Source organism: Onychostoma macrolepis, chromosome 10, assembly GCF_012432095.1.
Source record: "Onychostoma macrolepis isolate SWU-2019 chromosome 10, ASM1243209v1, whole genome shotgun sequence".
NCBI classification, from domain to species: domain Eukaryota; kingdom Metazoa; phylum Chordata; class Actinopteri; order Cypriniformes; family Cyprinidae; genus Onychostoma; species Onychostoma macrolepis.
This window is the reverse complement of record NC_081164.1, coordinates 3604449-3616577: the sequence shown is the minus strand read 5'-3', so window position 1 is coordinate 3616577 and position 12129 is coordinate 3604449. Positions and strand designations below refer to the sequence as shown.

Sequence of the window (12129 nt, the reverse complement as noted above, 5' to 3'; positions counted from 1 at the left end):
CTTCCTGTTCCTGTCTTTATGAGTTCATTAGTTTCCAGACGTGTGTGATTGTTCCCCACCTGTTTCAGTTCTCCTCGTTTGATTTCGTTCTGTTTATAAGCCCTATGTTTCCCTGTCTCCACGCATAAAGGCCTCCAAGTACAGGCCTTTATGCAAAACTGAAATATGCACTTGACTTTCTAACATTTGCAGATAAGGATCGAACTGTAAGACATATGTTATTTTCTGAGGAAATCAAGTCTCACATGCATCAAACGTCACACTTATCTTTTCAAAGCAAATGACGGGCAAGCTGTGTGAAATACTTATGCGTTTGTTTGAAGCGCTTGATATAAAGCATGTCTCATCATGTTTATGACAGCTTGGGTCGTGCACTTTTCCTGTAGCAGCCCACTCTGAGAGCTCTGCTGTTTTCAAGATGAGATTAGAAATGCTTATTCACTACTGTAAAGTCACATGATAGACTGATGGGTTTTCTGTGCACAACCTGATTAACTGATAATCAGTGCTGATTATTTTCATTATTAGTTTGACTAGTTGTTGCAGCCCTACTTGTTATGATTTGAAACATACCAATTCACATCATTTATAGCGAACAATTGTGAAATAGTTCATTATGGATTGTTCTGGAATGAATTTTTTTTAAATAAAAGCCACTTGGATTGTGTTATGATGTGTTCTTACCTGCCACTCATCAGGAAACCTGTGACCAATGCGATGAGGATGATGGCCACAGTAACAGCGACAGCGATGATGGGCACCTGACCCTGATCACTGGAGGCCGCTACTGCTGGAACAGACACCAGAGAAACACAAGAGCACGGTTTGAGAGTTCATCACAATCACTACCTTGTTTATTGCTAAATTCATAAGGAATTACTGTAAGTGTCAAGTGTGACATCCATTATTAAACACACCCAACACTGCGTGGCATGCTAATGCAAAATTTAGTTAATGTGCGGTCGTAGATGTGCACACTATAAAAATGTTTTACAAATTTTCCAGTTTATGGGATCTTTTGAGTCACAAATGCTAAGAATTACATAAAACTATATAAAAATCCATGCTATAGATGCAGAATTCTCCATGATGTCCCAACTAATCAAACACAGTTGTCTGAACAAATAATTTTAAATTGAACAATGTTGCTGAAATGGGTTTGTGAGTTCCCAGCATGCATTGCAATATATGAATAAATTATGCTGTTACTGTTATTGGATTACTGTTTCAATGTTTGCTGACTTTCATTATTATTATTTTTTTTTTTTTGCTATGCATCGGCGTTCTCAAAGTTTATGTCTCAAGCGCTGAAGATTATCCAAAACCTCCCAATTGCACCTTCAGAAACAAAAATAGCATCGTCAATTCACAAATAATCCTATTATATCCTATAACCTATACATAAATGTCCAATTAACTAATATATAGTGAGAAGAAAAAGTATGTGAACCCACTGGAATCAATTGTGTGTTATTTTTTTTTTTTTGCATTAATTGGTATAACTGGCATGTCATCTATATATCAAAGATCAGAGATCCATTTATTGTGTTACTAATTGAACATTTGTAAAACAAGACATCTGTATTGGGCAGTTTACCAGCCAAATGTAGCATTTATTTAGCATTTACCAAACAAAGTAATTCAAAATATCTAAAACAAATTAGTGTTACTTAAGGCCATTTTTAAGACAATAGTTGAGAAAACCCCAACAATCTGAAACCCTAAAGTTATTTTGAGTTATTTTACAATGATTTTACAACCTTTTTCTGACTGTGGCTCATCAATTGACAAAAAATAAATAAATAAAATAAATCATCATGTTTCACTTACAGTAAGGGCTCGTTTCAAACTCAAAGCGGCGGCTGAAGCCTCCGTAGCCTGCGGAGGTGCGTGCTCTGATTTGAAAGATGTACGCTGAGGAAGGTTTAAGGCCATCCACCAAAACATCCGTCTCCTTTGACTTGATGATGGTGTAGCTTGTTTCCTGATCCTACAGAGCCACCAAAAGACAAGGGAAGACAAAAACGGTCAGAGAGGGAGAGAACGAGGGATAAAGGCCTCCCGTCCCATGAGAGAATGGCAAAGTGTGTGTGCTGTGGCCAGTAGTGAGGATCGGTTTCACGGTCTTCATTGGCTTTGTTTTAAAGCCCTGTGTTAAGTGCTCTGTCCATTAGCTTTCATATGAGTGGCCGCGGGTCTTCATAGCTTTTTCGTTTTCTAAGTGCATCGTATCAGTGTTTCACAGAACGCTCCAAAACACTGAGGTCATGAGGAACCGAGGCTCGTTTACAGACGTATTCTGTCTTTAAATGGCTCAACAAAGCAACCGGCAAATCCTGCGAGGTGAGGAGCAATCAGAGACTCGGTCGGAGAGGGGATTTAGTTTCGGGCTTTGTGAGGATTGTCGCCAGCGGGGTGGTGGACTGAGACGCCCAAACGACAGCCCTGCTGCTGGTAACGTCACTTCATTAGAGGATGAATCCTGTCATCATCTACTCAACCCCATTATGTTGCACAGATGCATGAATTTCTGTCATCTGGAGGAATTTTGAACAGTATACTGGTCGCTGTTTTCCATGCATTGACGGTGACTGTGGACTAGAGATTTCAAGCTTGTAAAAGGACAGCAAAGGACAGATTTTCTAACAACATGCATCAGCACTAATCCTTGTTTGGTGTTAAAAAACTACTTTCATGATTCACTAAATAAATGCTGTGAAACTTAAGCGATTATAAAGTGTGCACATGGTTATTTTTATGGCTGACCTTATTTCATATGCATATGTATGAGTTTCCCTTTCAAGGAAACTGTGATAGATGCGCTGTGAGAACAAGAAGAAATAAACATTAAAACAAATGTTTTTAGTTTGTTTTTTTAGCTCTGTACATGCTCTGTTCATTTAAAATATCTAAATTCAATAATGATTTTCTTCAAAAATTAGATACTTCTGTATGCAAATCTTAGATACTACTCTAGCACATAAATAAAATAAAATAAAAACAATTCATTAGATACAGATTTATTTGATTAACATTTGATAACTTCATTAGCTAACAAAAACTAACAAAAATAATTTATTAATCTTAGTTAATATTCATTCCAACATTTACTAATATCAAAATCAAAAGTCACATCTATTAATGGACCTGAGTTAATATAGACTAACAAGGAATAGTATTTGTATTAATTAATGTTAACAAACATAAATAAATACTCTAACAATCCATTGCTCATTGTTAGTTAATGTTTGATAATATGGTAACACTTTAATATAGCGACCAATTTTCACTATTAACTAGTTCCTTACTGACACTATTAACTAGTTGCTTAACAACTATCTTACTGACTATTAATAAGCAGCTAATTAGGAGTTTATTGAAGCAAAAGTCATAGTAATTGGTTTGTTAATAGCGAGAATTGGACCTTAAAACAAAGTGTGACTGTTAATGCATTAAATGGAACCTGATTGTAAAGTGTTACCAAAAATCTTAAACATTCTGAAATTCATGTTTTTTTTTTTTTTTCCTTATAAACGTTTTACTGAAATTTACACAGAGTATTTAATGTCATTCTTTTTCAGGATTATTTGAGGAATAGAACATTCTAAATATTAGTATTTATTTAAAAATAAAAGTATTTTGCACCACATAAATGCATTTACTGTCACTTTTATTCAGTGAAAATGCATCTTTCAATAAATCTCACCAAAACCTTTGAATGGCAATGTATCATGGTTTCCTCAAAAGTACAACTGTTTTCAACATTGATTTAATCAGAAATGTTTCAGCATTTTTAGCATATTAGAATGATTTCTGAAGGATCATGTGACACTAAAGAGTCATGATGCTGAAAATTCGCTTTGATCACAGGAATAAATGACATTTTAACATATATAAAAAACAGTTACTTTAATATTCACAACTTTACTGTTTTTTTTGTTTTACTGTATTAAAAAAAATAAAAAATAAAAAATCAAATAAATGCAGTCCTGGTGAGCAGAAGTGACATTTGACCTGTAGCGTATCTTATATAATTTTCTTTGTTTCTTTTGATTTTGGGGTGAAATGTAACCTGTGAATGTTTACAGCATGCAGTATATACCTTCTCAAAATACTTGATCTCATACTCCAGGATGATGCCGTTGGGTCTGTCGGGTTCTTGCCAGGACACTGCGATACTATTCTTCGCCGTCTTGCCTTTCTTCACCACGGTTATAGGAGACGGAGCTGGGAACAAAACAGTTACATCTCACCTTACTTTTCACCTCAAATCAAGCAGAAAATGTATTTTCTTGCGTGATGCAGTGAAGCTGATGCAATGAGCTGTAATTGTCATTTGAAGGTTTCCAAGTCTATATACTTGAGACTTATATTTGATAAGTCCAACCCCTCAGCAATTCCTAATTAAATGAAGATATCATATTGTGCTAATTACTTGAATGAGTTTCATAAAGTTCAGAGAAAAAGCAATTCAGAAATATGAAATATTCCACACTTCAGTGGCAGAGACAATCAGAGAGAATGTCTTTCATCTTAACTATTCGATCGCTTTGAGAAAACGCTTTGAACGTGGATTCGGGCAATGACATGCTTTAATGTTTGTACAACCTAATTATCGCAGATGAAAAATGCATGGTGAAATCTGTCCTGATTTACCTCCTTCCTTCCCATAAAGTCCCAGACATGACATCACTCTCAACAAGTATGAAATTGTTTTATAGTTTATATCATTTGTCCATAAAAGAGTATGAATTATACTACTTAGAATAACTTTGTTAAATATTCACAACGTTATATTATAGTGGAGTTTAAACTCCACGTGGCAAGAGTGGTTTTGAAATAATGTGTTTATATTGCTAAATAAAGCATTACACAGATTTCACTGGGTAAGTTAAAATCTCTATAATGTGTAATCTGAATTGTCTATATTTAATACATATATGTGTGTGCAATGAAATGTTGTAACAAAAAAAAAAAACAAACAAACACACAAACACATCTAATTTATAATAAAACAATAAATCAAAATATTTAAAAAGTACAATAATTTTGAATACAACTATATATTTAAATATAAAAACTACTTAAAAATAATAAAATATTATTATGAAACACCATTACTAGTTAAATGTATTTTATTTTACTATTTTATTTATTTTTTATTTATGTTTTATTAAATTTACATAAGCATTTATATAATAGTAGGGTGTAAAAAAAAAAAAGAAAGAAAGAAAGAAAAAGAAAATAAACAAAATCTGACTGCTAAAATTATGTAAACTTGGAAAAAAGGACACAAAAGCAATGCATTACCATCATAACTATATATAATATATACATATTCCATACAATACATGCACTACCAAGTCACTGGATGCCAAAAACAGCTTTAAAGAACATTTTAAGGAGCAAATTTACTGGATCGATGACTCACTCAAGAACCAGATCAGTCCAAATTGCATATATGAACCATTCAAACTGGTTTTGTGAATCAACATCATTCAAAATGTTCAAACTAAAAGAACAAATTTGATTCTTCTGTACACTTTTTCATATATGTTTTGACTGCTAAAATGAGGTATCATGCATTTTTTGCATCTTATGCAATGATTCATATATACTTTGTGGCTAAAGTGCAAATATTATTTGGGATATTACATTATCTACATTTGAGACAGACTTTATACTGTTACTTGTTCCTATATTGCACTGTAGGAATTCTAAGAAGAAAAAAAAAAACTCATAAAACTCATAAAACTCACATCCTGTGTAGAATAAACACATAAAACATATCGCAAAGCAAACACTTTAAATTCAATTGTTGATTTTCCAAATTCTTTCTCTTCTGCTTCTAAGTTTTCCTCCCATACGGCTGTGTTTGGTGTCACTAATATGAGAACACACATAAAAAAGCCTCTATCTGTCTATATGTGGAACGCTGAAATCAAACCCGGCTTTATATTCCTCAACAGAAGTGTCGGACTGTGTCCATGAGATAAATCGTGTTTAAGTTCTCCGGACGATCCCTCAGGCGCAGATCCAATAGCTCAATAGAAGCCCATGATAGGAAAGCAAAGAAAAGTCTTTTTCCCCCATCCTCTCTTTCCCAAACAAAGAGTAACTGTATCCTTTCTGCTCAGACAAAACTGTAATCATTCCTATCTTAAAAGCCTGAAACGGTATACTTGGCAACCTGATCTTCAGGCCTGCAGGAGAAGAGAGGTATTGTGGAGGGTAGATGGGCCACTTAAACGGTCTGGCAGCCTGTTAAATGTTTGACTTTCAGTCAGGCGGGAGACGCGGCCCTTTGAGTTATTGATTCTCAATAATCCTTAAGGTCAGCACAGGGAATTTTGATCTATATTGGTGATGGCAAGAAACAAAAACATCAGCAGGGGATCCATCAAACAAAACAGTCATGCTGTGTGACAGAGAGTGAGAATTTATATCCAAACGCACAAATGTAGGTAGGCCCACGCAAAATCTTTGCCCACAGAATGTTTTACACAGAATCTGAATGCCTGTAATTCACACGTTGTATGTTATATGTGTCTCTGTTTATTTTGAAGAACCACTGAGTTTCTATGATAATGTGGTCCTTAGATGTGTCTTGAGTTTCTCTTTTAATGTAAATCTATGGGATCTTTCTGTTGAAGTTTAAAAGGGTAACTCACCCACAAATGAAAATTATGTCACTATTTACTCACACTCATATCATTCAAAGCAATATTTAGAATAAATATATATTTTAATACATATTTTTGTGCATCCATTAAAAGTCAACAACCAAACTTTTTAAGCTTCAAAACATATACAAAGACATCATAAAAGCAACCCAAAAGCAAGCCGTTTAATACAAATAGACATGCAGTATTTGCTTTACAGTATATGATGAAAACATTATTTAATATAGGTTTGGAAAAAAAAAAAAAAGTGAATAAATGATGACAGCATTTTGATATGTGTGTGTGTGAACTGTCTCTTAAACATGTATTTTGGGTTTGTTTGAATTGTTTGAACTGAACTGAGGTTAACTAAGGTTGTTTGTTGTGAAGTGTTAAATTTTTCTTTAAAAAATAAAAATATTGAATTCCACCTTAAAAACACAGGTGATAAACAGAAAGTCACATGATGAATAAAAGTTCATCACAAGTAGCCACAAGTAGTCATACACACAAAACAAAACACCATTATGGTTACACAACTTCTTTTCCACTTCCAAAAATGTTCCATTCAACTGTATTTTACTGTAAAAATTACATTAAATGTTCCATTAGATCTATTATACAGTATATGTATATATATATATATACTGTATATATATATATATATATATATTTTTTTTTTTTTACATACAAATTATTTTGGATTTATTTGTAAGTAATTGTAAACCTCATTTCACCGTATACAAAAATCTATTTAGCATCTAATTCCACAGATATTCCCCTAAAATCAACACAGAAAATGTACAAATGTGTGCAGATTTGGTGTAGACCTATAGCAGCGAAACCTTCCTCTGTGTGAAATTTCACAGTCCTATTTTTAGCTCAGTGTTAAATTTCATCTACAGTAGCATGCTTTGCGGAATACATTGTGGACCGTCTAATAAACGTGATAAAACCAGATACTGTTTATTTTACAGCTTGAACTGGATCTTTCCCATTTCCAAAAGACCACAGTCAGTAAATCAAAACACTCTGAGTTGCGAAACAAAACACAGTCAGCTATGAAATGCAAAGGTAATAAAGTCCTTGACAGACTCATCACCAGTGACAGCTCACAGTGCAGAGGTCCCGCCAAAGTGCCGCCTCTCAGTTCATTAACAGATAGAATGGCAGCCTTCTCTGGGAAGCGTGTCAGAGGAAGTGTGATGATCACACTCTGATTAATGCCTCCAAATGGGAAGTGTTGCATTCATCTTGTGTGAGAATCTTCTAACTCGGAAGGGCTTGATACAGTATCTGCGCCAACCGAAGAAACAGCATGAAATGTCACTACTTCCACACCGAACTCATGTAGCGAACTATTTTTGTCTTTTTTTTCACACAACCCGAGCCGCTTTAGCTTAGTTAATCGCAGCTGTCAACAAGAATCCAGCTTAGCGTGAGAAGCATCAAAAAGCTGCATCACTTCCTGGCTGTACAACATTGACTGCAGGCAGTATTGGGTTTTGTGTAGGCGGAATCTTCCAAGCAAATATTTGCATGTGATTTAATTGAAGTTAGCATGCCGGGCCGTGGTTTTCATCTGGGTAAGAAAGGTCATCTCCTCCGCTCCGGCCCCGAATGACTGCCAGCACCAGGATCTCGACAGGCTGTGTGTTTGTAAACAAGTGTTGTTTGGGGAGCCCTGCCGAGAAGCAAGATGAAAAACCCCTGGCAGAGTCGAGCGGCCCATTGGCCAAATCTAGGCCTGAGATATAACTCCTGCCAACAGATGCCTGTGCCAGCCAGGGGCCTGGCCTGAGAACTATGAGCTACCAAACACAATCTTAACTGTTTGCCAAACGTATCTGTCCTGATGCATAGCATCTGGCTAGACAGATTCTAAGACAACGCCAACATATTTTCTTAACTAGTACTATCATAGTCCATTCAAAAGTCTGGGTTTTTGAAATATTGTTCAGCAAGGCTGCGTTTATTTGATCAAAATTACAGTAAAATGGTAATATTGTGAAATAGTATTGCAATTTAAAATAGCAGTTTTCTATTTTAATATATTGTAAAATACTTTTATTTCTGTTAATTTTCAGCATCATTACTCCACACTGTAAAAAATGACCGTGATTTTAACGGTAAAAAACTGTGAAAATGCTACAGTAAAAACCTATTAAATGGTTAACAGTAAGTTCCCCTAATATATACGGTGAAAAACTGTAATAGACATTTCAGACAATTTTACTCTGAAATACCGTTTTTAGAAGTGAAAAAGAATGTAAAATTTACAGGGAAAAAACGTAAATTGACGCTCCCAGAATTCCCTGCGTTGCATTTCAAATTTTGTTTCTTCTTAGTTTTTTCTCATCAGTTATGTTTATTAGAGTTGTATGTTACATCTAATGTTGTTAAATTAATGTTTATTGCATATTTCAGTTTAATGAGTCTCACCATGATGGTGTTTAGTGTTTGTGTGAATGACACTGTGCACCTTCTATATATGTTATTATTTAAAAGCTGCTTGTGATGGGCTATGGTTCATCATGTGACTTTCTCATCACCACCTGCATTTGGTGGTTATCAGTGTATTTCAAAGGTACAAAACAGATTTCAGTACTTCAATAGGTTGGTATATCAATGTTATATCAGTTATATCAGTATAACCTAAAATGTTGCTACCGCATATTTTTACGGTACAATTCCGGCAACCACAGTTGGCTCATTGGAAATGCGTGTCTCTACCTACATTTCTGCAAAACTTCAAAAAACGTACTTAAACATACGAATCGCTGCAGTATCAAGTTCAAATGAACACTAGAGGCAGTAAAACTCACACAACTTTTATTTCTTTTCACACAAAGTATGATTTGCAGGTCCACAGTTTCGATTAATAAAGCCTAATTTTCACACAGTTACTAGAGGAATATTATGTTATGAATTCTAAACAATTTTAACATGCTGCGAGATTTGAAAACTGATACTTATGAACGTCTCGTCACATATACAGCTTCATATGCATGAGCTTTCTAATTCAGAAGGTTTGCTCGTTAGCTCACACGATACGGTGTTGCACTTGAGTGATGAAGCGCTCCAGTACGAACACTGTGAAACTACAGTTCAACAAAACAGCTCAAATCTGCATGAGGAAGTTAAAATAGCATGGCTGCATCAATAAATGTGTTTTATATCACTTTTGCATTTGCTGACATCAAACCTACTATCGGGTAGGTTTAGGGTTGAGTTTGGTGTAGGGGATATTTCAAACATGATAGTGCATTAACTTTTAGCGACACTCCTTGGATATTTGAATTATGAACCACCGCAATACGTACCTGAAGCAACGTAATACAAACACAGCAATTCGTGCATATGTCAATGTAACAAATACGTGCCAGGGTCACATATTGAACTCGCATTTTATCACCACTCACTGGACGTTTCATTTTGAAACTGCCTCGAAACGTGCAGTAAGGTACGTAACAATGGTGTTGCAGAAATGTATTTAGAGGCACGCATTTGAGCCTCAGTGTTGAAAACAGTCGTGCTGCATATTTTTGTGGAAACTATACTTATTTAATTTTTTTTAAAAATAGAAATCTTTCAAACATTATAAACGTCTTTATAAATTTAATGCAAATTTGCCGTATTTATTATATTAGAAAATTATTAATTTCTTATTTTTAAACTTTCAAATTTAAAACCAAAAATTTCACGTAGAAGCAATTTTCGATAGAAATTGCTAATAAATAAATTACAATTAATTAAGACAAGTAACACAACAAATTGGAAAAGACATTTCAATGTAACAAAACTGAAATGGTATTTTCTTGAAAAACATACTTTAATAATATTTACTTTATTTATTTGATATAGTATTTATATTTTTTAATTATTTTATTTATAAAACTACATTTTTACATTGTACTTTGAAACTGTAGTTTGTAGTTACAAGTTACTCATAATTTAAAGTAGTCAAACTGCAGTCCAGATATTCTCTTAAAAAGCATAATTAGACATGTAGCTACATCCAACGAACAAAACATAGCTAACAACACTGAAGCTACCCAAGCGCTGAATAAAATTTTGCATTGATTCCTTTGCATGATCTGGACAAACAAATCAATTTATTAGCATGAACAGAAATTTCTAACGGTATGTTTATACAACAACAATGTAAAAGCATAAAAAAGTTTTTACTTTACATTTTTGAAAAGTTTGTGTATAGATGACAACATTGCCAAAACACTCACACGGATCTAGAGAAATTACAAAAAAATCCTGTTTTATTCATGCCAATCCACATTCATGCCAGTGCACATTAACATTCTTCTTCAAAGAGTGGTAAATACACATAATACGATTACACATTTCTATAGTTTACACATTGACAATAACTGTGTCATTTTCAAAAAAATGTGCACTTTGAAACTTGTTTTCAAAAGTTTGCATTTTTAGGCCCCCAAAACACTGTTGTCAAAAAATGGTACTGTGAAAAAAATTATGTTGTGATTTTAGCAAGCATATTTTGATATTAGCTCGCTTAGCTGTAAAGCTGTATGTGCCCAAAAAAAAAAAAAAAGTGACAATTGATTGGTAACATAAACATGTCATTGAAAAGCTACAGTTTTAAAAATGACTGTCACACAATTGAAAGTTAGTTGCGTCTGTACTTTTAGTTAGTTACTCTCTAAAATCGATCAGGTCACCATCTGCAGAGATTCAAACAATCCAGTGCCGGAAGTGCTGAGTTTAGTCAAGCACAAGTGCTCACAGCCGCATGCCAGAAGAGCTTTGCTGAGAGGCTTTGAGAATACTTAGTGTCACAACTCTTTTCAGACCGACACGTCATGCACTCAGCTGTCAATGAGAAAATAGTCAAAGCTCACAAAATAATTAGTCAAAAAGAGCTCCACAAATGCCTCCACTCATGCGTCTGTAGACATTTATAAGGGAAAGCACTTGAGAGGCACGCCAATGCTACGCGCTAATCACTCGCACCTGCAAACTATTCAGTTTGTTTTGAAATCCCGCTTGAAAACGCTAGAAATTAGCGCGCATTTGATCAACCTGTACAATCTGCTCCCGGTTCTAAAAATCCCAGCACTTGTGAAGCAAAAACAGAATTTATGTCATCGACGTCTTTGTAAAGATGCGCATTAGCAAGCTAGCATTCCGCACACAAGCTTTGTTGACTATGCGTGGCGGCTCGCCTTGTGCTGCAAAAAATGATCATTTTGCTTGTCATAATTAATAGTGTTTTAAAGAGCATAATTCCTCTGTTGATTTGAGAGTAACTTAATGAGCTGAGCAGATGTTGAAGTCGTCTCTTCAGGGGGAAAATACTGTAGCCTCACAGGCCCAGTGAAATAAATTAGCACCCTAAGACTGTTTCTGTACGCCTCATAACCGCATCTGCTGCGCTTTTGTGACAGAGACGCATCGGCACGGAAATAGGCACAAATATTATGTTAAATAT

The 12129-nt window shown here is 34.7% G+C and overlaps 1 protein-coding gene across 4 annotated transcripts in view; it reads right to left on the bottom strand.

Annotated features, from left to right (window-relative positions):
• Positions 1–12129, bottom strand: part of LOC131548338 (ephrin type-A receptor 5) — an 88032-nt gene that overhangs the window by 29921 nt on the left and 45982 nt on the right. For 2 of the 4 annotated variants that reach the window (XM_058789579.1, XM_058789581.1), the window contains exons 6-8: positions 4103–4227; positions 1831–1990; positions 685–790 (exon numbers count right to left, since the gene is read on the bottom strand). In XM_058789579.1, coding sequence (XP_058645562.1) covers positions 685–790; positions 1831–1990; positions 4103–4227 — 391 coding nt within the window. The remainder of the gene's footprint in view (positions 1–684; positions 791–1830; positions 1991–4102; positions 4228–12129) is intronic. The other 2 variants (XM_058789580.1, XM_058789582.1) reach the window with 1 other exon arrangement.